At 56.8% G+C, this 26,771-nt stretch overlaps 3 protein-coding genes and 1 long non-coding RNA gene across 9 annotated transcripts; 2 read left to right on the top strand and 2 right to left on the bottom strand.

Moving 5' to 3' along the window:
• Nucleotide 1: 1 nt before the first annotated feature.
• CRB3 (crumbs cell polarity complex component 3) lies at nt 2-2,572 on the bottom strand. The gene is made up of 5 exons (XM_032308228.1): nt 2,441-2,572; nt 2,051-2,226; nt 1,226-1,299; nt 877-1,020; nt 2-524 (listed from the first exon to the last, which is right to left on the bottom strand). Exons 2-5 carry the CDS (start codon nt 2,130-2,132, stop codon nt 453-455), a joined length of 372 nt encoding a protein of 123 aa, XP_032164119.1. The 5' UTR covers nt 2,133-2,226; nt 2,441-2,572; the 3' UTR covers nt 2-452.
• Nucleotides 2,573-4,917: 2,345 nt separating this feature from the next.
• Nucleotides 4,918-16,743, top strand: SLC25A23 (solute carrier family 25 member 23). 3 transcript variants are annotated; one of them, XM_032308069.1, is made up of 11 exons: nt 4,918-5,268; nt 6,419-6,545; nt 7,128-7,215; nt 7,519-7,630; nt 8,673-8,831; nt 8,919-9,071; nt 9,241-9,348; nt 10,312-10,479; nt 13,689-13,839; nt 14,826-15,006; nt 15,390-16,743. In XM_032308069.1, the coding sequence occupies exons 1-11, from the start codon at nt 5,113-5,115 to the stop codon at nt 15,526-15,528; spliced, it is 1,542 nt and encodes a 513-aa protein (XP_032163960.1). In that variant the 5' UTR covers nt 4,918-5,112; the 3' UTR covers nt 15,529-16,743. The 3 variants fall into 3 exon arrangements, with proteins under 3 accessions (XP_032163960.1, XP_032163970.1, XP_032163979.1); XM_032308079.1 differs by having other exon boundaries at nt 5,156-5,268; nt 6,321-6,545; XM_032308088.1 differs by lacking the exon at nt 4,918-5,268 and adding an exon at nt 6,914-6,968 and having other exon boundaries at nt 6,445-6,546.
• A 2,534-nt stretch (nt 16,744-19,277) lies between these two features.
• On the top strand, nt 19,278-25,436 carry SLC25A41 (solute carrier family 25 member 41). Of its 4 annotated transcripts, none has more exons than XM_032308100.1 (7): nt 19,278-19,358; nt 19,447-20,098; nt 20,293-20,448; nt 20,919-21,071; nt 21,256-21,363; nt 23,807-23,974; nt 24,057-25,083. In XM_032308100.1, the coding sequence occupies exons 2-7, from the start codon at nt 19,832-19,834 to the stop codon at nt 24,390-24,392; spliced, it is 1,188 nt and encodes a 395-aa protein (XP_032163991.1). In that variant the 5' UTR covers nt 19,278-19,358; nt 19,447-19,831; the 3' UTR covers nt 24,393-25,083. The 4 variants fall into 4 exon arrangements, with proteins under 4 accessions (XP_032163991.1, XP_032164010.1, XP_032164001.1 ...); XM_032308119.1 differs by lacking the exon at nt 19,278-19,358 and adding an exon at nt 25,103-25,436 and having other exon boundaries at nt 19,497-20,098; nt 24,057-24,204; XM_032308110.1 differs by lacking the exon at nt 19,278-19,358 and having other exon boundaries at nt 19,497-20,098; nt 24,057-24,204; nt 24,983-25,436.
• Nucleotides 22,819-26,682, bottom strand: LOC116570738. Its single transcript, XR_004277542.1, has 2 exons — nt 26,396-26,682; nt 22,819-24,145 (listed from the first exon to the last, which is right to left on the bottom strand). It is a non-coding gene; the product is annotated as an uncharacterized LOC116570738 (long non-coding RNA).
• Between the last annotated feature and the right edge of the window lie 89 nt (nt 26,683-26,771).

Here is a 26,771-nt window from a genome sequence, read left to right as displayed (position 1 = left end):
CTGGTTTTCCTGGTGAGTTTATCTGGGGGCTCTTTCTCTGCTCAGAAATGTACCCCATCCACCTCCTTCCTCCTGGAGCAGCCTCCAGCTGGTTCTGACGCGTAGCTGAAAGCCCCTCCCTTCCAGGAAGCCCTCCTAGTCCTAGGGTCCTTGCAACCTTATGATTCATCTCTCAACAGCCTATGAGCCCTGAGTTTGTTCCCTCCATCTAGACTACCTCCTGCCCCCATCAGCTCAAAGAGAAAAAGCTTTTACTATATCTCACTACCAAATGTATATATGTGTGTATGTATATAAAACGTGAGCAATACACTCTCCCTTGCCCTCAGGGACAGAGTCTTTAAAGCACCTTCTTCCCTGCTATTCTTAAGCACTGGGTAGGTCTGATTACCCAGAGAGGGCTCTGCATTCCCCCAAGGTCACACAGCAAGGAAGACGGATAGAAAGGAGACCTAGATGGGCAGGCAGCCCCGCACTGTCTCCTTGGAGTCCTGGGGAGCCCGGGCTTCGGCTGCATGGTTGAACTGAAAGGAAAGGAGAGGCTTTGTCGGGCCCGTGTGGCAGCAGGACAGAAGGCCGATCGAAGACAATGCAGCAAGCGCGGAGGCGGCCCCCCAGCCCCGGCATCCCCAACTGCAGGCAGAGTCAAGCAGAGGTGGCATGCTTCACCGAGCCCGCCAGGCAGGCAGGTGCCCCGTGGCCCCCCAAGTCCTCCTGAACCCTCAGAGGCTGTTGTCTTGGTGGCAGCTGCTGTGTGTGAGCGAGCACCGGGCGGTCCTGGCCAGTGGTGGTGGCTGCAGCGGGCCCCAGCATTCAGATGAGCCGCTCCTCGGGCGGCAGCTTGAGGTTGGGGGGCGGCGGCACGCGGGCACCCACCTGCTCCTCGCTGCTGGGCCGGTAGGTGCCCTCTGTCTGCCGCTTTTCACGCAGTTTTCGCACCAGCAACACGAGCCCCACGGCCAGAAGCAGGGCAGCCAGGAGGGAGAAGACCACAATGATGGCAGTGATGGCCCCCTGAGACTGCAGGAGAGGGGACAGGTTGACTGTCCACCCTTACCTGAGATGCATCCAGGGCTCCTTATTGTCCCAACACCATGGCCCACCCCTGCCTGGGATTCCCCCTCCCAAGCACCTGCCACCTCTGGGAGTCTGGGCCCCTTCCCCTGCTACACGTGGGATGCCTGAGTAACTTCCCTGCTGCCCTCCTCCTAAAACCCCAACTCACCAGGGCCCCATCGGAGCCAGAGCCCGGCTCCGCAGGTGTAACGGTGCCGTTCTCATTTATAGGGGGATCCAGCGCTGTAGGGAGGAGGTAGGTAAAAAGTACAAATTAATCCTTATCTATCCTTCCCATCTTGGCACCTTCCTTGGGCATCCGTCCGTTAGAGCTCTGCCTTTCTGAATCTTCTGTTCTGATAGAGACTGTGGGAGCCCTGCATGCAGGGGCTGGCCCAGTCCTTCCTGCCCCTCTAGCCATCTCCAAACCAGCAAAGCCCAGCAGCGAGCAATCAGCCTAGAGCAGTCTGCTGTTGGCGCGGAGCTGGGGTCTGCTCTAACAGATGATGTCTGGAAGCCAGACCCTGCCCTCCCCCTGCCACCTCTCCAGCCCTCCCTTGGCCCTTAAGGATCTGGGTGGATCCTGGGTTTCCCTGGAGTGTCTGACTCACACACACCCCCGCCCCCCCCCCCCCGGGGTTCACGAAACTGAAATACAAGCACTGAACGGCTGGGTCCACACCTATGGCCAGTCTGGTCAACCTGGGATCAGAGGCCCAGGCAGGCCTCCTCCTGGCTCCCAGTCCGCCCAAAACATTTCAACCACACTGAGACTCGGGTACACAAGCTCCTCTCCCCAGGCCCCAGTACTGCCTTCCTCGGGAACTCGGGAATTTCTACACCAACTCCAATCGTCCAAAGAAGCCCCTACCCTGATCGACCCTGTAGACTCCTCTCAAGGTATCCCATGACCGCCTCCCGGTCTTGACCTCTCCAGGCCCCAGGTAACCCGCGCTTCCAAGCCCCGCCCCGCGCGCCCTCCACGGGTACCTACTTTGCCCCCGAGCCGGGCCCCAGCGGGCCGGCAGCAGCGGCAGGCCGAGCGCCAGAAGGAGCCCCAAGCCGGGGCTCGCCATGGGCCGGGCGACAGGCTGGTGGCACCGGGGACCCGGCTTCTCGCGCGCGCTGCTTCTACCGCATCTCAGGCCGGGGGTACCTGCGACCCGGCACCTGGGGCGGGAGAAAGAGAAAGGTATGGGGGAGGGGGCTAGACCCGGGCGCAGGCCCAGGGGAGGGATGACCCGCCCAGGGCACCCCAGAGTCCCGCCCCGCCCCCGCCGCCAGAGGTCAGAGATTAAAGATTAACTCCGGGCGGCGCGTACCCGGGCTGGGGAAAGGAAAGGGGAAGCGGGGAAGGGGTGGCAGGCCGAGCCGTGCGTCCTACCTCCCCACCTGGCCCAGGCGTCCTCGACCTTGCTCAGGTTCCCTGTCCGGGTACCTGGCTCGAACCCTCGGTGCGTCCGTCGGTAACTCGCACTCCTCCAGCTCCGCCCGCTCACGTGACCCGGAAAGTTTAGTCACTCACCTGGGAGGGGAGCGCACTTCCGGCTTGTGCACCTGAGCCTAAGCGAGAGGGCGGAGCCAAACGGGGGTGGGACCGCGCCAGGAACGCACCTGTAACGGGAACCCTATTCCATAACACCGAAGAGTAAAAAGGGACGAAAGCGCGCAGGGGTAAGAGAGACATTGCTGTCGCATCTCTAGGATCGCACAAGAGTGGAGATAAACCCGGCGTGGAGACACGGGGCCATGGGTCATGCCTGCGGCGGATCCGAATGGGTGGCCCCTAACAAAAACACACCTGTGCGGTACATACCTGCCCGGGAGCCAACCTGCATAGAGGACATGTGCGTGGATATGGAAAAACACCTCTGGGAGACATCTGCATTGAATCGCCTCTATTGGGCATATAGCTGAGTGCAAGCACACCTGTGCGGGAAACAGCTGTATAGAACACACCTGCATTATAAGAAACACCTGGTGGAGTACTCTGGTATAGGATACCTTTGTTTTGCAAACGCATCTGCGTGGCTTGCACATGAAATGGACAATACTTGTAGGAGGAATCCCTGTGTGGAAATGTATTGGAAAGACCCGTAGGAGACACACCAACATTTTAGAACATCTTATAGGACCCAGGTATATGGGAACATACCCATACGGGTGTACAATTAACTGTAACATACCTATGTGTGTGTGTGGGGGGGGGGCAGGCGGAGGTGAGCTGTATAATGCATTCCTGGGTGGATTTCTTTTGAGAAACGTACCTGTGAGATGAAGGGTATAGCCATGTATGAAGAACCTCTGCAGGGAATTTAGATCCAATTAAAAAAAAAAAACAAAACTGAGGACGTCTGCATGAGGCACATTCATTTTGCAGCCCATGGGAGCTTCCCGGGGGTGGGGGTGGGGGCAGCAGGACAGAGGCTCATGTGTGTGGAGGCCTACCTCTCAGGGAAGTGTCTGTGAGAAAACACCTATTTGGGACATTTCTCTGGGGAAACATCTGTATGCCCCATGTTGTGGGCGGCCGCAAGGATCACCTATGAAGAAACCATCTGTGAGGGGACCTCCAAGAGGACACTCGGACCTTTGGCCATCAGGCCCTCTCTAAAAGGCCGTCGGTCTGGGACTCACAGGTGTGTCTGAGCACATCTGAGCAAGTAAGCTTGGCTGTGCTTTTCGATAAAGGACGGTGATAGTAAGACCTCCACCCCCCTGGGAACTCTAGGGTGAAGAGCAATGGTTAAAGGGAAGTGAATCACTTTTAGAGTATAGCGCGATGGGTCTGGTTAATTCCAGGTCTGTTTAAATCCCTGCTTTGCCGCTCACTGGGCATGTGGCCTGGGTAGAGCAGTTTAACCTTCTGTTTCCTCTTCTGTGAAGTGGGAAAGCCAGTCCCACCCACCTTATAAGGTTTTGGCGAGGATGATTCGAGGCGTGAGTAAAAGGCCTGGACTGTGCAACGCCGTGAATCAACGTTAGTTATTATTATTATTTTTCGCCAAGTGGTCTGGCCGCCCCTCCTCCTAATGGTGACTCGAGAAACTGCGCCCGAAAGCAGTGGGAGGGACTTTCGGCAGGTGCAGCGAGCGCGGCAGGCTGGTGCCCCGCCTCCGGCGCTCGGCTTCCCGGTCCTCATCCGCACTCGCGCCTGGGACACTGAGATGCCTGGGGCACTGAGAATCCCAAGTTGGTCTGGAGAGAGCAGTCGGCTCGGCGACCGAATCCGGCCGCGGCCTCTTTAAGACTGCCCAGCGCGCCTGAAGCTGCGGGGGCCCGAGGCCGCAGGGGATCGGCGCGGAAGCCCCGCCCACGTGGGGCGGGCGGGCGCAGCTCGGACAGCTCTGGCCAATAGAAAACCGACTTTGCAGCCGCGCCGCATGTTGATCTTGCGTTTCCCCGTCTGAGTGCGACCGAAAAGGAAGGCTCGCGGGCGGGATGTTTCAGGGCGCAAGCGGCGCTTCTTGATTTTCCGTTTCAGTGGCCGAGTAGGGAATGTGAAAAGAGCGCGCGGGCGGATGGAGGGCTGGGCGGCGTAGGGTTGGTTCTTGAGTATGTCTGGGGAAAAAGAGAACCTTAGTGCCTAAAGAGGAATAGTAGGAGAGGGAGGTCAAATGGAAACGGATTACGAAACCAAATCTGATATCTCTCAACTGCGCCCCCTTGGACTGAGGGTAAACTGAGGCACGCAAGGCGGAACTCTGAGAGCAGAATGGAGACCACTGATCCCTCTAGCCCCTCTCCCCAGAATGAACCCTGGTGCATCCCGTGCACTACCAGAGCATCACCCGGCATTCCGCCCCACACCCGCAGCTCCGCCTCCGGCCCCCTCCCCCCGAGCGGATCGGGGTAGGAGACGCAAGTTCTGGCTCGGGCGGCAACGACTAGCAGTCGCCGCCTCCTGCAAGTGCTAGAGCCGGGCGGGCGGCGCGGAGGCTGCGGTGGCAGTGGCCGCGGAGCCGGCCCTGCGGGGCCCCGGGGGGGAGGGGGAGCCGCAAAGCCCCCGCCGAGGCCGCCACCGCCGGGCCTCCCCTCCCCCCCCGGGCCGGCGCCATGCGGGGGGGCGCGAGCGATGCGGAGCGGCGGCAGCGCTGGGGTCGCCTCTTCGAGGAGCTGGATAGTAACAAGGATGGCCGCGTGGACGTGCGCGAGTTGCGCCAGGGACTGGCTCGGCTGGGCGGGGGCGACCCGGACCGCGACACCCAACAGGTACCCCCGCCGGGACCCCAGCCTGGCGCGCGGCGCTCCGGCCCCGCCGGCGCCGGTAACCCGAGCCCCTGAATGGAGCGCTGCAGCGGCCAGCGACTGCCTGTGGCTGCGCTCCAGTGCGGGTGCCCAGCCTGGGCATCTCTCTCTCCTTCCCCCTGCCCTGCGTGTCTGGGCCTAACGGGCTCGCCCAAGAAAGAGCCACGGAGGCCCCAGGCCTGCGGTTCAGCTGCCAACACCCGGTCCCCACCCCCTTCGCCGGTGCCTCGAGGGTGGGGGATGTCTTGCCCGCGAAAGGAGCGGGTCCGGTCTCCTGCCCACTGCCCGGGACACACCCTCCTCTGAACTCTTTGCCCATCCAAGACATACCCTGCTCCTCGCCTCGGGAGACACACCCTTTCCCATCCTCCCTCCGCTCCTCTGGGCACCCACTGCCCTCCGAGCCAGCTGCCCCAGCCTCTCTGTGTTTACATTTCCCTGGCGGCCCTTTCCCCGGCCTGGCTTAATGCCCCAGGCTACCCCAGCCCAGAGCCCAATCCCGACCGAGGCCACCCTCAGCAGGGGATGTAGCAAAGCGGGAGCCCTCCCCTAGGCCTGTGCAGGTCTCCTTCACACCTCTAGCCCCAGATGCCACTGGAGTGTCTCTGCAGCACGCTGAGACCTCCAGGACAACCTCGTACTTTCCAGGTGGAAAACCAGAGTCCTGGTGGGTGCTTAGCTTGGAACTCTCATTGCCCCAATGTTGCCCAGAGCTGTCCCTAACAGAAGCTCCTGAAACTGCCATATGGACGGGGGTTTTTTGTGTTTTTTGGTTGTTTTTTTTTTTTAAGAGGCAGCTGGGAGGCCAGGCTTTCAGAGACAAGAGCCCAAGGCTACCTACCACCTCCCAGTTCTGTAACCTTGAAAAAGTTACTCGCCCTTGGAGAGCCTCAGTTTGCTTGCCAGGAAAACTGGAGGACTGCTTTCCACCTCGCAGACCTACTGTGGCCTTGGGCATTTTGCTGAGAAGTGAGCTGGCAGGTGGAGGGGTGACTTCCCCTGCTCCTGTCCTTTAGGTGCTGGCGGCTCTGAGTTCCTGGACCCTGAGCTTGTCATGGCCCCTGCAGATGGGGAGCGGCCTCCTGGAGCTCCTTGTCCCTTCCCCCCCTGCCAGGGCATCTCCCCCGAGGGTGACGCCGACCCAGGTGGTGGGCTGGACCTGGAGGAGTTTTCCCGCTACCTACAGGAGCGGGAACAGCGTCTGCTGCTTCTCTTCCACAGTCTGGACCGGAATCAGGATGGTAAGGCCCAGGGAGAGGCTGCGGGGGCCCTGGAGACACCAATGGGGTTAGAACTGGCAGCGCTAGGAGGAGGGGGGAGGGCCACTTCTCCCGGATGACTCACAGGCTATTTTGGGAGCTCTCCTCACCCCCCAGCTAGGTGGTTGGGCCCGTGGGCCCATCCCACCTACTTTTCCCTTCTGGGATTCGACCCCTATTATTACCCTGAAGTTTCTAAGGGACAGAGATGCCCCATATTGTTTCTGGATTCCCTATGAGGCATAGACACTCCTCCATAGCCTCTTCTGGGTCCCTAATATTGCCTCTCAATTCTCTATGGCATCAAGATCCCCATAATTATTGGATTCATTTTTTCATTCATTCACGGAACAGAGGAGCTCAGCCCCCCAACATTGCCCAGTCCCACCTCTCTGATGCCACTGGGTCAGTGACACACCCCCACACCCACCACCAACCCAGCTGCAAATCTCATCCTGGGTTCCTGGATCCCCTGGTCTTCCTAGCCCATCCCCGTTCTGAGCTGTACTGCACCTAGGCTCCGGGGTCCCCCCCACACACACCCTTTTCTGGCCCCCTCTCCAGGTCATATTGATGTGTCTGAGATCCAGCAGAGTTTCCGGGCCCTAGGCATTTCCATCTCGCTGGAGCAAGCCGAGAAAATTCTGCACAGGTGAATAGGTGGGGGTCCCAAATCCCAGGTAACTCGGGTCCCCGGGACCCCTTGGCCACCTTGAGTCTCTAGGCCCCAGACCCAATCCCAGGGCACGTGGAGCTGAGAGGTGGGCTTGGGAGTCAGGCAAATCCTGGGCCGGATGCTTCACATCTTGGAGCAAGCCTCAGTTTTCCCCTTTGTAAAATGGTGCGCTCTCAGCACACAGGACGTGAGTCTCCCCCAGACCAACTGAACCTCATTCCAGCACCCGCCGCCCAGCCCCAGCACTGATTCTGTCCCCACCTTGCCCTACACCCCCAGCATGGACCGTGACGGCACGATGACCATCGACTGGCAGGAATGGCGCGACCACTTCCTGTTGCATTCGCTGGAGAATGTAGAGGATGTGGTCTATTTCTGGAAGCATTCTACGGTGAGGTGGGGGCTGCTTTCCTAGCGTGGCTGGGCCCTGCTCTGGTTTCCCCTGGGCATGGAGGGGGCTGGGCCAGGAGTCTTGAGAAGGAAGAGCCACTGGGAACAGCCAAGGGAGGAGACTCTAGTCCTCTCTTCCTCTGAGTGGGGCTCGGGGCACTGAGGACCCACTGGGGGAGGTCTGTGATCTGGCTGGAGCCCTTCAGACCCGACTTCGGGGTGCCAGGGGCAGACTTGGGAGGTAGGAGCCCAGGGAAGGAGGAGCTCACCAGATGGGGCACCCAGCCTCCAGCCTCCGCCCACAGCTCCCCTTCTGCAGGCTTCTTTTTGCCTTGGTAAATGGTCTGCTGCTGAAGGGACTCATTAGAAATCCACCTTCTTTGGAAGATCCAAGGAGATCCACTGGAAGTTGGGGGAGAAGGTGCTCTAAATCCCCCGCTTCTGGGTGGGAATTTCTGAGTGATGCTTCCAGTGGGAACTGATGGCATCCGGAAGGGAATCCATCTGTGGGATCTTCTGAGATCCTCCTGGGAGATCCAGACATTCCCACCCTGGGGGTCCGTGAGGGACTTGGTTGGGAGGTCTATAGGTAGATCCTAGGGGAGGGATGATCCCTGGGGGCAGCTTCCCTGTGGGATCTGCAGAGGTCCTGGGAGGGATCCACTGGCCTCCTTATGTGGCAGGTCCCTGCTAGGATCTTGGGTGACCCTGGAGGGATCTTCTGGAATCCTTCTGCAGGAGATCCTTGGGTATGATCCTTCAGAGTACTGATCGGCTCTGGAAGGGATCTTTATATGGTAGATGCTTGAGTGGGCTTCTTTGGGATTTGGCAGAGGGATACTGGGATCCTACATGGGAGTCAGGTTGGATGTTTTGCTGGGACTTGGTGGGGTCCCAAGAGGGATCTCCTGGGCTCTCCAAGTGAGACTGATGGGTGGACACTCTGGGTGTCCTGGGATTCACAAGGGAGACCTCTCGGGTAGGGCTGGAGCCCATCTCCCTGCCCCTCTGACGGTCTGACACCCCAGTCCCTGCGTCCTCAGGTCTTGGACATCGGTGAGTGCCTGACTGTCCCTGATGAGTTTTCAGAGCAGGAGAAGCTGACTGGCATGTGGTGGAAGCAGCTGGTGGCGGGTGCGGTGGCAGGGGCTGTGTCGCGGACGGGCACGGCCCCTCTGGATCGCCTCAAGGTCTTCATGCAGGTGAGGGGCCCTGGAAAGATCCACTCCCTCTCCCAGACCTCGTCCCCAGAAGGGGACCCCCAAAGCTGCCTTATCTTCCCCATGCAGGTCCACGCCTCCAAGACCAACAAGTTAAACATCCTGGGGGGCCTCAAAAGCATGATCCGAGAGGGGGGCATGCGTTCCCTGTGGCGTGGCAATGGGATTAACGTGCTCAAGATTGCACCTGAGTCAGCGATCAAGTTTATGGCCTATGAGCAGGTGGGGGCAGGGGTGGGAGATGTGAGCTGGCCGTGAGGGCTGGTAGGATTGGCTTGGGGGTGCATGGGGGGTTGTCTGCAGGACTCCAGGAGTGGGTATCTGCTCTCCTGGGAGGTGTCCCCCGCAGGGGACCTGAGGTCCTGCCCACCTCTGTGTCATCCACCTTCAGATCAAGCGGGCCATTCGGGGGCAGCAGGAGACACTGCACGTGCAGGAGCGCTTTGTGGCTGGCTCCCTGGCTGGCGCCACGGCCCAAACCATCATTTACCCCATGGAGGTGAGAAGGGGGGGACTCTGGCTGGGGCCACACTGCAGGGTGGGGGGCTTGCAATAACCACGTCACTCCATGCTGTGATGGGCATTGGGATTGTAACTTTGCCTCTCCCTGACTTGGACTGTGGCTCCTTAGAGAAATGCCGTCTCATGTGTAGTCTCTGTGGGCATTGCAATTTGAAATGTGACTTCTGGGGATGGCGGTACTGATCCTAACGATTTAGGCAGCAATTGTGGGGGCCAGCTGTTTACAGACATGCCTCTTTTAAGGATATGGATTTCCAGGCTGTTTGTTCCCAGGGGAACCATTTCAGGTTTCAGGATGTGCAGTGTGTCAGGATTCCGATGGAAAACTCAAATCACATAGATGAAGTCTGAGGTAAGCAGTTCAGGATGGGTATCGTGGCTTCCAAGTGTTAGAGACCAAGGTTCCTGCCCTCTATCTTGTTCTAGCACTTCAGAATACAGCACTCACCTCATGGACCAAAATGGCTGTGTGTGCTCCAGTCATCACATCCCTATTCCAGTCAATAAGGAAGAATAGACGAAGGAAGGAACACCTCCTTGCCTTTAAAGATACTTTCTGAGAGTCACACATACCTGTTCTCCTGCAGTTTCATTGGCCAAGACTTAGTCACCTGGTCATATATCTAGGGAAAATGAGAAACGTGGTCTTTATTTTGAGAGGCTGTGTCCTTGCTGAAAATTACAGTTTCTATCATTAAGGCGGAGGAAGGGAACAAGATATTGAGAGACAACGGGGGCCACCATATACAACTCTGAGAGATGTAACCATTTCTAGGGATAGAGATTTGGGGATGGCAGAAGATTCTAGGGAAAGTGGTGTGTTAAATTCAGTTGCTGTCAGGGTAGAGCCTCCTGGGAGCAGCTGTTCCGAGGCGTCTTCACTCCTGGGCGTGGTGTTTCTGGAAGCACTTTGCCCAGGGATAACCGGGGTCCTCCCCAGGTGCTGAAGACACGGCTGACTTTGCGCCGGACGGGCCAGTACAAGGGGCTGCTGGACTGTGCGAGGCAGATCCTGGAGCGGGAGGGGCCCCGCGCCCTGTACCGCGGCTACCTGCCCAACGTGCTCGGCATCATCCCCTACGCCGGCATCGACCTGGCCGTCTATGAGGTCTGTGGGCGGCCCACGCCTCCTTCCTTTTCTCTCCCCTCTGGGATTTGCCCACAGGACGCCCCTTTCCCCTAGGGCTGACTTAGTGAATGGCCATAGCTGGGGTGGAGAAGCGCCGCGGGCCTTGGGATTCTGGAACCCCTTTGGCTGTCTGACTCCCTGACTTTTCACCTTTATCGTTGCGTGAATTCTTCCCACTTCCGTGGGCAGTTCAGCCTCACTGGGCCTCAGGCCGGGGCAAGGTCAGGGCCTACCATAGCTCACACAATTGTGGGAGAAAGAGAACTGAGCTTCAGAAATGCCGGTCTCCCCAGAGCACGTCCTGGACCCAGCCGATGTCTTCTCCACGGACTGCCCATTTCATAGAAACCACACTCCGTGGCCACCATCTCTGATCAAAAGAGGCAGGAGTCGGGGCTGGGACCGGGGTGGTGGGGGGAGGGCGTGATGTCTCTTCCATGGGTCTTGACTTTTCTCTTCTCCTGGTGAGATCACCAGGTTCTTCCAAGTAGCACGGCCCCACATGTCCCGAGGCATCCCCCAAAGTCTCTGTGTCCAGGAGAGAGCTAGCTTCGCAGGCCAGGGACCAGTGCAGTCGCCAAGGGCCCCGTCCTCCGAGGGCCCGGCTCTTGGTTTGATGCCCTGCTGTTGCGATCTTGAAATCCCTAATCGTTTTTGGATGAGGGACCCTGCACATTTTTATTTCACGCTGGGCCTCGCCTCCAACGCTGCACGCCTGCCATCCGTCCCTGACCTGCCCATCTCCCAGCACCCGGGCAGCCCCACGAGACAAGGCCACCACTCGTTCACTCACTCGCTCACTCAGCAATGATTTACTGAGCATCCCAAGGCACTGGGAAGCGTTACATAAAAACGCAGTCCTTGCTTTCCTGGGGCACCCACTCCAATGAGCAAGGAATTCAGTCCTCGGGCCAACAAGTAGCTTCAGATCCTGCTAAGTTCTCAGAAGAGGATAAAACAGGATGTGTAATTGAAAGTAACAGTGGGCAGGAGGGCGTCGAGGCAGGCCTCCGAGAGGCAGTGAACGAGGGCGTGTGAACCAGGCAGAGGGGGCCGGGAGCGGAGGAACCGGAGTCAGCAGGAAGTTGGTGATGTGGCTGGTTTTTCCTGGGCGCAAGACGCAGCCGCTGGGGGGCTGTGCGCAGAAATTAGACAGAACTTTGTTTGATCCATTCTTCACCCAAAAGGGAGCTGGGAGTTTTAAGTGGTTTGAGACACCCTGTGCCCTCTTGGAGTTTCAAAACCTATGTTAGTCCCTTAAAAGCTCTGAGAAGTGTGCAGAAAAGTGATTTCACTGGGTTTTTTGTTTTTGTTTTTGGGGGGTTTGTCGCGCTTTTGATTTTTGGCCCAGCGATGGCCATACCTATGGGTTCATTAGAACTTCTTTTCAACAACTCTTAAACACTCGCTCAACACCTCTTTGGCAAATCCTGCTCCAAAGAAGGCTATTAAAATCGCAAAGGCAGTAATGGCAAACGCTTGCTTCCCAGGCACCCACTCCTTGCCCAGCCCGGACTTCACTGATCTATCCCAGCCCTGAGTCCCTCTCCACACACTTCGGGACAGCGATTACCAAGGGGTTAGAAGTGACATAGGACGTGAAACCTCAGAGCCATCCCAGCCCCAGAGCAAGAAAGAAGATCCTCCCCAAGAGGCTTCATAAGGGGCTGGCTGCTTGAAAAGCCAAATACACCACTCTGGGCTTGGTGTTAGGACTCCATCGTATCTTTTGCGGGGATGCCCTCCCGAACCCTTAAGGGCATGTTATCAAGCAAGTTAATGTGTGGGCAGGTGGAGATCAATCCTGCTCCCAGTCGGGGGCGCTCACGCGCTCTGGAGGCAGCTGAGAACATGCCCCACCAGGGACGCAAGGGAGCCGGGGCATTGATACGCCAAGACAGTTGTCCCATTCTTGCTGCTGGGGACAGTGGGGTGCTCGTTTCCCAGCACTTCCTGCCCATTCCTGGGTGCTCAGAGCAGCATCACCTGGGTCCAGCAGGAGTCCTCGGGCAGAACTGGGGCCGCTGGCAGTTGGGAGTCCGCCGATGTGAGTGGAATGGGATGCAGATGGCGTGTCCACGCTGGAGAGCATGTTAGCTTCCTGTGGCTGCTGTAATGAATGGCCACAACCTTCGGGGTTGTTTTTTTTTTTTTTTTTTTTTAAGATTTTTATTTATTGGGCGCCTGGGTGGCTCAGTGGGTTAAGCCGCTGCCTTCGGCTCTGGTCATGATCTCAGGGTCCTGGGATCAAGTCCCGCATCGGGCTCTCCACTCGGCAGGGAGCCTGCTTCCTCCTCTCTCTCTCTCTGCCTGCCTCTCTGCCTACTTGTGATCTCTCTCTGTCAAATAAATAAATAAAAAATCTTTAAAAAAAAGATTTTTATTTATTTATTTGACAGAGATCACAAGTAGGCAGAGAGGCAGGCAGAGAGAGAGGAGGAAGCAGGCTCTCTGCCGAGGAGAGAGCCCGATGCGGGACTTGATCCCAGGAGCCTGAGATCATGACCAGAGCCGAAGGCAGAGGCTTTAACCCACTGAGCCACCCAGGCGCCCGAACCTTAGGGGTTCAAAAGAGCACGCGCTCACTATCGCATAGTGTTGAAAGCCAGAGGTCCGAGATGGGGCTCACCGGGCTACAATGAAGATGTTGACAGGGTTGCCTTTCTTCTGGAGGCTGCAGGGCAGAGGCTGTTGCCTCGTCTGTCCCCTTCTCTAGCAGCTGCCCATTTTCCTTGGCTGGTGGACCCGTCGTCCATCTTCAGAGCCAACTCCGCAGTGTCTTCCAACCTGTCCCCCACCTCTGCTTCTACTGTCCCCTCTCCTCTCTTATAAGGAGGCTTATGATGACATTGGACCTACCTGGATAGTCTAGGATTGTGCCCCCATCCCAAGGTCCTTAACTTCATCACATCGGCAAAGTCCTTTTTGCTATGTGAGGTACCATATTCCAGCTTCCAGGGACAAGGGCGTGGACAGTGGCGGGTGGGGGGCGTCATCACACATACCATAGAAGGTCGAGGTGGGGCCTGAGTGGCAGGACACAGGTACCGTGTCGTGGGGCACTCAGCACGTCCCGGCCATCAGGGGAGGGAGAAGCCAGGGAACAGGACCTCCAAAGCCAGGATCTTGCGTGGTGTTGCCCAATTCCGATCCAACCCACACTCTACTGCCTTCTTCACCCCCACCAGACGCTGAAGAACCGGTGGCTCCAGCAGTATAGCCACGACTCGGCCGACCCAGGCATCCTCGTGCTCCTGGCCTGTGGCACCATCTCCAGCACCTGTGGCCAGATAGCCAGCTACCCCCTGGCCCTGGTCCGGACCCGCATGCAGGCCCAAGGTGAGGCCTGGGCGGGAGGCTGGGGCAGGGAAGAGCATCACCTCTCGGGCCCCACCTGCCCATCCCCAGCTCCTCCTCCTGGCTAGGGAGGGTCCCCGGCTGGGATCCTCCTGGATTTGGATGGCCTTCACTAAAGTCCCTACCTATCTCTGGGCCTCAGTGTACCCATCTGTGACCCTGGAACAGGAGCCCTTTGCCTTCTCTGAGCGAGGAGAACAGATGAGCGAGCACTGGGAGAGAGCCCTTAGCAAGCTTAGCGGGGAGGGCTGCTAACTGGAGCTCCGTTTGCAAGGCTGGGCTACCCTGATGCAAGGGGAGGGAGGGTCCGGGTAAGAAGGGGCGGGACCAGGCTGGCTATGGGTTTATTGTTTTCCTCTGTAGGTTTCTTTTAGGGTTCTCCCCCCCACACACATACACACTCCTGAATCTGTTTCTGGAATTTCCCTGGGAATTTTAGCTTTTGTGTTCCGTTCTCCGGGGCTGTATTAGCGCATAAACCTGGGTCCTCGCTCTCCAAGAGCTCACAGGCTGCAGAGGAAGCGAGGTGCTGAATAATCATTCCACGATTCAGTATGGATTTGGGGTTGAATGAAGGAGAAGAGGAAGAGCCAAACTTAGACGGGGGTACCAGGGAGGGCCCCCCAAAGAGCGTGCTTTGGCATGAAGGTTGGAAGGTGGGGGGGGAGCTGGGAGAAGAGGCTGCGAAATGAGCTCCAGGCAGAGGAAATGTCTGTCCCCTGTCCCACCACACACATACACGCACCTTCTCTGTTTCTAATTGTCCCCAAACTTGGGCCCTCAGAAGCGGGGTGAAAAGGTGAGCAGCCATTTCCAGAGCCAGGAGAACTCCTGACTCTGAGTAGGTCCTGCTGTTGAGCTAATCCTCCTCTCTCGTGCTGTAACGGCCGCAGGCCCAGCCCTGGGGAGTAGGAGGGGGAAGTGAGAGGGGCCGCTTGGCCTCACCTGGCCTCCCCACCCCCCCCCAGCCTCCATCGAGGGTGCCCCCCAGCTCTCCATGCTGGGTCTGCTCCGTCACATCCTGTCCCAGGAGGGCGTGTGGGGCCTCTACCGGGGCATTGCCCCCAACTTCATGAAGGTTATACCGGCTGTGAGCATCTCCTATGTGGTCTACGAGAACATGAAGCAGGCCCTGGGGGTCACGTCCAGGTGAGGGACCCAGAGCCTGACCCACGCTAGATCCCTCGCCTCAATCATGACACCCCCACACCCCAGGCACTGGAGACTGATGGCCCAGTCAGTGGATCCCAGGGCTCCCCACACTAAATCACAGGATCCCCCACTTTATCCACTGGGTTCTGCACCCCTGGATCGCAGCTACTGACCCACACACACACACACGGGGTCCTGGACCTCCATGACTTAACCACGGGATCCCCCACAACCCGACTAATGGACCCTGACAGCCCAACTACAGAAGCGCACATCACTACACCCAAACAGCCAGCCCCGAGCCCCTGCAGGCCCCAGATCCAGCACTGGGTCCTAGATCCCCAGACCCACTGGCGGATCCCAGATCCCCATGCTTCCAGCCCTGGATCTCCAAGCTCGGCCACTGGATTCTGGATATCAAGAAGCCTCAGCCTCCGGATCCTGACAATGCAATGCCTAGATCCCGGGGCCCCCGCCACTGGATCCCAGATCCCCTCACCCCAACTACTGGATTCCTGAATTCCTTTACCTTGACACTGAGTCCCGGATCCCTCTGCTTGACTACTGGATTCCCTACATTTCAACCACTACACCCTCAACCCACAACCACTGGATCTCGGATTCCCAAGCCCTGACCGGCTGGATCCTGGCTCCTAAGTCCACAATGTGAGCCCAACGGCTGAGCGAGTGGGTCCTGGTGACTGCGGCTGTTGGACCCCCAAACCCCTTCACCACAGGCACTGGATGCTGAAACCTCACCCATAGGAGGTAGACCCCCCCCCCCACCCTTCCAAGCACTGGATCCCAGCCCCTTAACCCCTGGATTCTGACCGGAATCCTCCCTGGCACTGGATCCTGAATGCTCAGACTCCAAGTCTGGATAGATCCCAATAAGCCAATGACAGCTTCCTGGATCCCCCGTGCCCCTGTCCCAGACACACCCCAGAGCCCAGGGTCCCATGCCACAAAGCCCAGAGTCTAAGGGGCCTGTTGGAAGCCTAGGTCCTGGCCTCCTTCTTCCAGAAGACCCATGGGACTTGTCCAAAGACCTGACATGACCAGAAGCCAGCAGCCGGGGAAGGAGATGCCCCCTCCCACACCCTAGGCAGAGGCTGGACATGCCTGCCACCCAGGCAGCACGGCTGTACCTCTGGTCCCTGTGGCAAAACTGCCCCCCACCCCCGACAATGCACGGCGGTGTCTTCCATTCCCTTCTCACCTTTAGGCTGACGATGACCTCCCATCGCTCTCTCTTGGGGGCAATCTGAGGCCGGGGACACATTATGGGGACTCCCCCAAACACATCCCAGCACTGCCAGCCTCTACCTGGGCTTCAGGGTTGGGAGCCGGGAGCAAGTCTACACAGACTAGCCTTCCAGGGAGCCAAGCATCCAGTTATGCAAAACAAACAAGCCAAATCCCCCAAACTCACTCCAGGTCTATTTTTCTACCAGAGAGGAGCAGACATTCCTCCCCTTCAGATAACTCAAGCCCCCCGCCCCGCCCCCCCCAGGAACCTGTACATTCTGCACTTTATAGTTGGATTCTGAGCGTAGCGTAATTGGGGGACCCCTCCCATGCCTCCTCCCGAGTCCTTGGGGAACCCGAGGAAAGGACTACAAAAGATCAACTGGGTTGTTTGGGGGGGGCTGGAGGACCCCCCTTATGGCTTCCACCCCCCCCCCACCTACACCGTGTCCCACCTCCCTGCCTGCTTGTGTTATTTCAAAGGAAAAGAACAAAAGGAATACACTTTCTAAGCTCTTTCCTTGTGGTTTTTCCTGAAAGGGGGTGGGTCAACATGGGACCACCTCAAACTACCCTCCGAGGAAGGGACATGGGCCAGACTCTGTCGCACACAGCTCCGGGAGAACAGGAAGTGACTTCCTCGGTTTCCGTAGCTGTGGACAGGGGACAGGGGAAATCCCACATTCATGCGCCCTTTTTATGTTTCCCAGGGCCGCTGTAACAAATTACCACAAACTGGGGACTTAAAATGACAAAGTTTTTAGATTGGTACTTTTTTATTGTGGTAAACCAGACAGCACGCAAAATACACCATCTTAAACATCTCTAAGCAGCACGAAGCACAATCACATTGTCTTGGAACAACCCCCGCCTTCCATCTCCAGAACTTTCCATCTCCCCAAACGGAGACTCTGTCCCCACGAAGCATGGACTCCCCACCCCCGTCCTAGCCCCGACTCCCACCCTCTCCTCTCTGTCTGTGTGGACAGGACTCCTCTGGGCCCTCCTGGGAGTGGGGTCCTGCGGGATGGGTCCTTCTGGGTCTGGCTCCTCTCGCTGGACCCAGTGTCCCCGGGGGTCCCTCCACATCGTGGCAGGTATCAAGATGTCCCCCCTTTTTAAGGCTGAATAATATTCCAGGGTGTGGATGGACCATATTTTGTTTATTCATTTACCCATTGAGGGACACTTGGCTTGCTTCCACCTTTGGCTATGGTGAATTAAAAACAACAGGAATTTATTGTCTGCCAGTTCCGAAGGCTAGAAGTCTGAAATCAAAGTGTCAATGGGGCTATGGTCCCTCTGAAGATTCTGGGGGAGGATCTTTCCTGCCTCCTCCAGCTTCTGGTAGTCACGGGCACTTGGCAGTCCTCAGCCTGTAGACCCAATTGGTCCAATTTCTGCCTGTCTTCAAATGACCAAACTATCTCCTTTTACCATCCTGTTTGTGTTTTAAGCTGTTACATTTGGGGTAGTTTGTTACACAGCAACAGCTAACTGATATGCACAAAGAGATATGATTTTCCACCCACTCAAAGATGGACTCAAGCCTTGCTAACTATTTTGTATTTTTACTTCCTTTAAATTATGTCCTGAGGATCGTTTTCCTGGAAGCGGGATTGCTGGGTCAAAGGGTATGACGATTTCAGCGTCCCGCTACCCGAGAAATCGTCTGTGATACACACAGCTACCAATGAGGAATTAGCATTCCTATTTTTACTGCGGTCATACCAGCATGGAGTGTTACCGCTTTGATTTTATTTAATGAGGCCAGTCAACAACTATTTTCCGGTCCACCTTTTTACAGCCCGTTCCACCGTTGGGGCCTTGGGAACTGATGTGTGCTGTAATACCACACAGACCACTTTTCTCTTTTGGAGTCTCCCCACCCACAAAATAGGGGACATTATCACTGACATCTTTAAAGGGAGAAGAACATATTTATTGAGCAAGTACTCAATACGTTGACTCTGTGCTGAGCCCTTTGCCATGTTATCTCCTTCCCTTTCTCATCTATTTACCGGACCCCTGCTTTGTGCCAGACCCGGCTTTGTGCAACACACAACAATCACTGCCCTCAAAGACCCCACATTCCAGTGCGGAGAGACAAACAATGAGTAACACACACGAGTGAATGTGTAGCTGGGTAGGAAGCAAAGGTGCTATGAATAAAGATTGCATGAAGATTTAAAGACAGTGAGGGAGGGAGCCATGGTGATGTCCAGGAAAACAGCCTTCTAAGCAGAGGGAACAGCCAGTGCGAAAGTTCTGGGGCAGCACTGAGCCTGGCATGTTGGAGGAACAGGGGGGCGCCTGTGTGGCTGGAGCAGATTGGGCGAGGAGGAGGAAGGGGGGAGGGAAGGGCAGGAAGGGGACCGGGGAGGTCAGGCAGGATCTTGTGGGCAAAAGGGAGGACTTGTGCTTCTACCCCAGGGAGATGGGAGCCCAGGAGGGCTGTGGGGCAGAGGCGGGGAGGGCTCACAGGTGCCCTCTGGTGTTATTGTGGGGAGTAGACCAGAGGCAAGAGTGGGCGGGCCCAGAGTGAGGCAGCTGCACTGGTCCAGGTAATCCATCATGGGGCTGGACCAGGGTGGAGGCCATGGACATGGTGAGCAGCAGCCAGATTCCGGGCATATATTAAAAGTTAAGCCAGGATTTGATAACAGAATATGGGCATAAGAGAAAGAGAAGAATCATGAATGACATCAAGATTTTTTTAACAAAACCACATAAAGGACGGACACGCTCTCCGTGAAGACTCATTGCAACCTCTTGACGTGATGTGGTACAGGTTATCATCACTTCCAATTAACACATGGGGAAACTGAAGCTCAGAGAGGTAGAGCGATTACCCCAGGGTCACACAGCAGGAGTTGTCCTAGATGGGATTCAAATCCAGGTTGCCTCCAAAGCTATGCTTGTCTCACCTTGGGAACCAACTGTGTCTCTCCCTCTCAGAGCTCCAGAACCTTCCCATTCTCCCTCACTTCTGTCTCCCATTTCCCCGACAACAACACACAGTGCATTTGTTTCCTACGGCTGCTGTAACAAATGACCACAAACTTGGTGGCTTCAAACAACACAGATGTACCATTCCAGAGGTCAGAAGCCTGACCCGGATCTCACTGGGCTAAAATCAAGCTCCTTCTGGAGGCTCCAGGGGAGAACCTGCTTCCTGGCCTTTTCCAGCCTCGAGGGTCTGCCTGCCTGCATTCCAAGGCTCGTGGTTCCCTCCTCCATCTGCAAAGCCAGCAACGGTCGGTCGAGTCTTTCTCACGTTGAATCCTTTTGACGACAGTCCTGCTTCCCTCTTCACCGTTTAAGGACTCGTGAGGTTAGACCGGGCCCATGCAATGAGTCCAGAATAATCTCCCCATCTCCCATCAGCTGGTTAGTGACCTTAAATCCTCGGGCAAATTTACTTTCCCCTTTGCCACGTAACATGGCCAGTCCACGGTTTTAGAGGGATCTGGATATGGACATTTTGTTCTGCCCACCACATCCAGTGAGGTCACAAGGGCCTCTGTGACGTCATTGTGCCCCGGTACCCAAATTTACAAGCTGGCCCTCCCACATGGTTGCTGGATGGGCAAATCTGTCACCAGGGATTTGCACTGGGTGTCCTGACCCTCCAGCTCCCATGGGAGATCAGCCTGAGGAAGCTCAGAAGCCTTGCTTGAGTGTCCAGACCCTGTTTAAGAGGGTCAAGGCCTTGCTCACCAAAGCCCCATCTCCGACCCTGCCCCTACCCCCCTCCCGGAATCCAGGCTGTACACATGTGTACGGGTATGTGTTTGGGCACGTGCGCGAAAATGACCTGGAGCATCTCCCATCACAGCAGGTGAGTCTGAGAACGGCAGGTCGGCCGGCACCTCCAGCCCCCTCTGCATGACCCACTCCCCTCCAAGCAGACCTGGCTTTCCACCTTGAAGCAGTGGGGGCCAGGATGGGCCTTCACCAGGAGGGGCTTCTGGAAGTTCAAGGAAGGAGCTCCAGCCTGGCTGAGTACGGGTGGGAGCTGGGTCTGCCTTGCAGGTGCTGGACACAGGAGAGCAGCTGATGGTTCCCGTGGATGTCCTCGAAGTGGATAACGAGAGCGCCCTGTGGAAGTTTCTGCTCTCAGGGGCCATGGCTGGGGCGGTATCCCGCACGGGCACAGCCCCTCTGGACCGAGCCAAGGTGTATATGCAGGTGCGCGGGGAACCCGGCACTGGAGCCTTTGGGGTGGGGCTGGACAGAGGCAGAGCTGATGGGGTTCGGGATGGGGGGGTGGGGCTGGGATGTGGGTTGGAGTCAGGAGGAGGCTGAATGGAGACGAGGGTGGGGGCTGGAGTTGAGGACTCTGGAACCAATGGGGTTGAAGTTGGAGGAGCCGAGAGAAGAGCAGGAGGCACAGGGTAGGGCTGGGGATAAGGGGACTGGGGATGGGGTCTTCGGATGGCTTTGAAGGCAAGCTAGAACAGGTAAGGAGAGGAAGACGAGGTCGGAGATGGGCACGCGGGTCTGCGTGGGTTACAGCACTGTGAGGCCCGCTGAAGAGGGAGCAGGAGGAGGAACGGGGTTGGGTGGCTAGGGACAGGCCAGGGTTGAGCTCCAGGCTGAGACGGAGGCGACCCGGGTGGGAGGCTCCTCACAGGGCCAGTGGCCTCCCAATTCCCCAGGTCTACTCCTCCAAGACTAACTTCATGAACCTGCTGGGGGGGCTCCGAAGCATGGTCCAGGAAGGGGGCTTCCGCTCCCTGTGGCGGGGCAATGGCATCAACGTCCTCAAGATTGCCCCTGAGTACGCCATCAAGTTCTCCGTCTTCGAACAGGTGGGCGGGGGGGGGGGGGCGGCCCACTTGGCCCAGCCCTTGTCCTTCAACCCAAACCTCTCCTACGCCTCCTTGCAAGCCCAGATCCTCACCCAAGACACGCTTTCACGCTCTGGCCGCAGACCCAGGGTGGGTTTCAGCTAGGAAGGTTAGCGGTTCTCTCTGGTCCTCTCTCCCGCTCCAGTGTAAGAATTACTTCTGCGGAGTGCACGGGTCCCCACCCTTTCAGGAACGTCTCCTCGCTGGCTCCCTCGCTGTGGCGACCTCTCAGACGCTCATCAACCCCATGGAGGTAAGAGAACACCTGCCCCGTGGAAGACGAAACAAGGTGAAAATTAGCCAGCAGCTGCTTCCGCTTCCTCCTCCTCGTCTTCCCCCTCCCTCCTTCACGTGAGGTGTGTGTCCCACTTGTATTCCAGATGGCTCGCAGGTTATTTCAACACCTATGCATTGGATGGGTCCTGTTCTTTTCCTCAACGAGCCAAGATGCAACCGGGATAATTTACTAAACTCCTGTGCATACTGGAGAGTTTTTTTGGCTTTTCTCTTACTCTGCTGTGTCTGTCCAAGCACTAGTGTCTTCCCCCCCCCCCCTTTTCTTGCGGGAGGTAACAATTAGATTTTTTTGTACAGCAGTTTTAGATTTGCAGCAAAACCGAGCAGGAAGTTTTTGTGCAGCAGTTTTAGATTTACAGAAGAGGGGAGCAGGAAGTGCGGGAGTTCTTACACACCTCTCCCCACATATACAGTTTCTGCTCTTAACGTCTTGCGTGGGGGAGGGGCGTTTGTTGCAACTGAGGAGCCAATATGGATACATTATTATTAAAGCCCATAGTTGCCATTCTTGGATTTGTACAGATGCATATGGACACGTACTCACCATTAGGGTGTCATACAGAGTAGTTTCACTGCCCTAAAAATCCCGAGTTCTGCCTACTCACCCTTTTTTTTTTTTTAAGATTTTATTTATTTATTTGACACAGAGAGAGAGATCACAAGTAGGCAGAGAGGCAGGCAGAGAGAGAGAGGGAAGCAGGCTCCCTGCCAAGCAGAGAGCCCAATGCGGGGCTCGATCCCAGGACCCTGGGATCATGACCTGAGCCAAAGACAGAGGCTTTAACCCACTGAGCCACCCAGGTGCCCCCCTACTCACCTCTTTTTGCTTCTCCTGAGTCCCTGACAACCCCAGATCGTTTCGTTGTTTATACAGTTTTACTTTTATTTTATTTTTAAGTGATCTCTACATCCAACGCAGGGCTGGAACTTATGACCCTGCAAGCAAGAATCACAAGCTCTTCTGGCTGAGCCAGCTGGGCGTCCCTATAGTTTTATCATCTTTAATTTTTCAGGCTTGATCTTACGCTTTCTCATCCCCCATCCCTGCTCTTTATCGGTTTTCCGGGTTACTCCCCCTGTGGTTTCCCATATAAACTTTAGAAGTAACTTTAGAAGTAACTTGTCTAGTTCAGAAAACAAAGTCACCTATTGGTTTGTTTGTTTGTTTGTTTGTTTTTTACTGGGATGGTATTCAATTTATAAAGAAGCTTAGAGATGTCTGCCATCTATATGAGGCTGGGTCTGGTGTCCAAGATCATTTTCATGGGTTCAAGTCTCCTTTTATGGACTTTAATGGTCTTTTTAAAGTTGTTGTTGTTGTTTTCCATATAATTCTTGCCCTCGACCAGTTAAATTTCATCTTTAGTGTATTTGTTCTATTGCTGTGTAACAAACTGCCAGACTCAGTAGCTTAAAATGATACAGATTTATTATCTCCTTTGTCTGTGGGTCATGCCTGGGCACTGGCTAGTCAGGTCCTCTGCTCAGGGTTTCATCAGGCCAAAATCAAGGTGTTGGCTGGGCTACAGTGAACCTGAGGCCTGGGTCCTCTGCCAAGTTCCTTGGTTGCTGGCAGGATTCGGTTTCTTATGGTTGTAGGACTGAGGTTCTCAGCTCCTAGAGGCCATGTACTGTCCCTGCCAGGTGGTCCTCTCCACATCAGTCTGCTCATTTAAGACCAACTGAAGGGTGTCCTGGATGCTCCCCATCACTCTGATTTCTTCTGTCTCTGGCAACAGACTCATTTAAAAGGATCACCTGATTTGGTCAGGCCCACCTAGGACAATTGGTCTTGCTTCACTTAAAATCAAGCGCTTCAGGACCTCCAATACATCTGCACAATCCCTTCACCTTCGTCATGTAACTTGACAAGGAGAGTGACACCCCACCATAGTCACAGGCCTAGGGCACACTCAAGGTCAGGGGGCGGGCATTATATGAAGCATACATATCAGGTGGAAAACTCGGGGACCACCTCAGAATTCTGCCTATCAAACTTGGCGTTTGGTCTTATAGGCAACTGTAGAGCTGCTACTATTTTGATGTTGGGGGTATGTCATACAGATTATGTCCGGCTCCTCCTGGAAAATGGGCAAACCAGGACACCTAGGGTCTGCACCCCCCATGGCATTACATCTGTGTCCGCCAGGTATAGGCTGTGACTCCGCTCAGTCCACGCCACTTCCCTTATCCTCTTGCCTCTGTCAGCACTGGGGCTTCTGAACCCTGGGTGGAGGGCACACACAAGCCAAGGGATCACGTGGCTCTGGGTTCGAACGTCCGCTCTCTGGACTCCTCAGCTTCTGCTTCCTCAGCTGGAGGACAGAAACGCCGGCTGCCACTGAGGGCCAATGAGAGCTTTCCATCGGATGAACCCCCTCCCTCTTCACCCTCCCCAGGTGCTGAAGACACGGCTGACCTTGCGCCGGACAGGCCAGTACAAGGGGCTGCTGGACTGTGCAAGGCAGATCCTGAAGCAGGAGGGCACCCGTGCCCTATACCGCGGCTACCTGCCCAACATGCTCGGCATCATCCCCTACGCCTGCACGGACCTGGCCGTCTATGAGGTGCGGGTCCCACAGAGGGGTGCCGGGGCTGGTGTGGACACAGGCCCGCCGTGAGTGTCCTGCTGACCCCCTTCTCTTGCAGATGCTCAGGTGTTTCTGGTTGAAGTCAGGCAGGAACATGGAGGATCCCAGTGGCCTGGTCAGTTTGTCATCGGTGACACTGTCCACGACCTGTGGCCAAATGGCCAGTTACCCGCTGACGCTGGTGCGCACCCGGATGCAGGCCCAAGGTCAGAAAAGCCCCAGTGGCCACCGTGCGTGCCCCCCTGCCAGCCTTGACGCTGAACGTTCTCATCCCCCAAAACTGACTCCCAAACTCTCCACATCTGATCCTGGCCACCTGTGCCGAACTCTAAACTCACCAAGACTCACCCCCAAATACGACCCCAGCCCCCAAATTAACCCTACAAACCAGTGAAATGAACATATCCCGACGGACCCCCATAAACGCCCCCCAAATGCGACTCAGGCCCCCACACCATACTTCAAGACACATATTCCCCAAATGCTCTCCCCAATTCTCCAACAGACCTACCCTGTATTCCTAAAATTCCTAAATTTGCTAAAACCAAAGTTTAGGCCTCCCAGTGTCATAACCGTTTCCCCCACTAAGTTGGGTACCCCCCAAATGGACTCTCAGCCCCTAATCCAATCCACAAACACCCAAACAAGTCCTCGGTCCACTACCCGAATCTTGAAGATATCCCCAAACCACCCCTTAGCACACTCCCAAATCTCTGGCAGATCTTCGAAGTTCCCTCCCAAGTAAATGTGAAAGCTTTCTAAGATGTTCCCGAAAACAAATCCTGAAAACTCCTGCCTGGGTTGATCTCACTCTCCCCCAGACTGACCGATTTCCTCTAAAAGTCTTCCAAGCTCCTTCCCAACTGACCCCCAGACTCCGACCCCTGGCTTCAGCCAACCCCCCAACATTCCAGCCACCCACCCCCCCGCCAGGTGGCCAGATCATCTCTGCGAGAAGCCCTGAGCTTGCCCCTGTTCCCACAGACACTGTGGAGGGCTCGAACCCCACCATGTGCGGAGTCTTTCGGCGGATCCTGGCCCAGCAGGGCTGGCCAGGGCTGTACCGAGGCATGACTCCCACTTTACTGAAGGTGTTGCCAGCAGGTGGCATCAGCTACGTGGTGTATGAAGCCATGAAGAAAACCCTGGGTGTATAGGCGATGGCGAGTTGACACACTCTGGGCAGAAAAGGACAGAAGGATTCAGGGTCTCCTGGCCCAAATAGCCCTCCAGGCTCAGGCCCAGGGGGACAGTTTGTCCGGAGAAGCAGTCTGGGGGCCTGGCCGGAAGATCCCTGGGGATCCTTCCCAAGGGTGCGGCCAGGGACTAGTCTGGACTCCAGGTTGGCTCGTTGTGGCTTGACCCGGCTTCAGGGTGAAACGGTGGACATGGAGACAATCGGAAATAAAGAGACCGTTTCCGCCGGGTGTGTCTGGGATACCTGCGTCCAGGAGGGGAGCTGGGTATCTGGTATCTCTGGGTCGAGACTAGGAGTCCCTGGTTTCAGGAGCTGAGCTGGGGACTCGGAACACCCTGGGTCCGAGAGGGAGCTGGGCAGTTTGGATACCTGGGTCCCAGGAGTGGAAGCTGGGTACCTGGGAGCCCTGGGTCTTGGAAAGAGGCCTGGGTATCTTGGGCCCCTTGGACCTGAGTAGGAATTGTAAACCCGCCTAACGCCTGGGTTCAGAAGAGAAACTGAGGCCTAGGATCGGAGCTTGGAGCTCTTATCTCCAGACCTTATGTGGAGAGGGCGTGGGATGTAATTAGGGTCCTAGGAGAGAACCCGCGGCCCTAGATCCTTGAATTCTGCAGGGGAACTGGTTGCATGAGCCCTGGAAGAGAAGCAGGGGCTCTAGAACCCGGGGTGGAGAAGACAGGCGGTACCCGGGATCTCTGGGTTCCCTCCTGCCCTTGGGCCACCCCCTCCCGGAAGCACCCGATCTCCAAGGCCTCGAGCAGGCCATGTGTCCGGCCTACCCAACCAGGCTCCTGGGGCGCTAACCCAGACGTCAGGCCCGAATTCCCCGCAGCCGGTCGGCACTGCCCACGTCGACTGCCATTCACTCTCGCCACGGCTAATCCCCGCTCGCGTTTGGCGGTCGGCTCCGCCCCAATGCAGCTCCTCTTCCATTGGCTCCCACCAAAACTGGGCACCTTCATTTCCTACCCTGCCATTCGTCCAGAGAGGTGTCCGTCACCTTGCACCCGCCCCCACCGCCCAGCCATTGGCTTAGCAATCAAGGCTAGAAAAGGATTCTGGTTAACAGGGAAAGCCATCCAGTCCAAACCTAAGCGCGTCACCCAGAGCTCGTCAGGGGTTGGATTAAATTGACTGCCAATCTTCGCAAGAACCGCCTTCTGCGCGTACTCATTGGCTTGCGTGCACGATTATCTCACCTGGCGCCCGCCCAGCCTGGTCAAAGGGGCCTTTCGCCAGGCCCCTCCTTCCTGTCCACTTGACTCTCCGGAGTCGTCAATCCGGTTCTGAAGTCGCCCCGTAGTTCTGGAACTCCCGCTTCATTGGGCCTCCTGCCTTCTCGGGTCGCCTCGATTTGCCCGCCCAGCACCGGCAGCCCGCAGCCCACTGCCTCCGAGACCTGTCGGTCACGCGGCGCCTCCCGCCCACTGCCTCTCGCGGCACTCCGATTGGCCGCTCGCCTCCAGAGCTCGCGATTGGTGTCCCAGGAGCGGCGGCCGCCTCCCATTGGCCTGGCGGCGCCGTCCGTCACGCCGGCGGCGGGAGGGGGCGTCCCTCTCCCCCCTCGTCGTCTTC

The sequence above is a fragment of the Mustela erminea genome, chromosome 1 (assembly GCF_009829155.1).
Source record: "Mustela erminea isolate mMusErm1 chromosome 1, mMusErm1.Pri, whole genome shotgun sequence".
Taxonomy (NCBI): Eukaryota; Metazoa; Chordata; class Mammalia; order Carnivora; family Mustelidae; genus Mustela; species Mustela erminea.
Note: the sequence above shows the minus strand (reverse complement) of the source record. Positions and strands in the feature narration are given on the sequence as shown.

Bases quoted from the DNA above. Each gene is read 5' to 3' on its own strand.
- SLC25A23 (XM_032308069.1), top strand. From the start codon at position 5,113: ATGCGGGGGGGCGCGAGCGATGCGGAGCGGCGGCAGCGCTGGGGTCGC. The intron at 5,269-6,418 runs GTACCCCCGCCG...CCCCCCTGCCAG, and splicing joins CGGACCGCGACACCCAACAG to GGCATCTCCCCCGAGGGTGA. The intron at 7,631-8,672 runs GTGAGGTGGGGG...CTGCGTCCTCAG, and splicing joins ATTTCTGGAAGCATTCTACG to GTCTTGGACATCGGTGAGTG.
- SLC25A41 (XM_032308100.1), top strand. From the start codon at position 19,832: ATGGTTGCTGGATGGGCAAATCTGTCACCAGGGATTTGCACTGGGTGT. The intron at 20,449-20,918 runs GTGCGCGGGGAA...CCAATTCCCCAG, and splicing joins GAGCCAAGGTGTATATGCAG to GTCTACTCCTCCAAGACTAA. The intron at 21,072-21,255 runs GTGGGCGGGGGG...CTCCCGCTCCAG, and splicing joins AGTTCTCCGTCTTCGAACAG to TGTAAGAATTACTTCTGCGG.
- CRB3 (XM_032308228.1), bottom strand. From the start codon at position 2,132: ATGGCGAGCCCCGGCTTGGGGCTCCTTCTGGCGCTCGGCCTGCCGCTG. The intron at 1,021-1,225 runs GTGAGTTGGGGT...CCTCTCCTGCAG, and splicing joins CTGGCTCCGATGGGGCCCTG to TCTCAGGGGGCCATCACTGC. The intron at 525-876 runs GTGGGTGCCCGC...CTTTCCTTTCAG, and splicing joins GGCCCAGCAGCGAGGAGCAG to TTCAACCATGCAGCCGAAGC.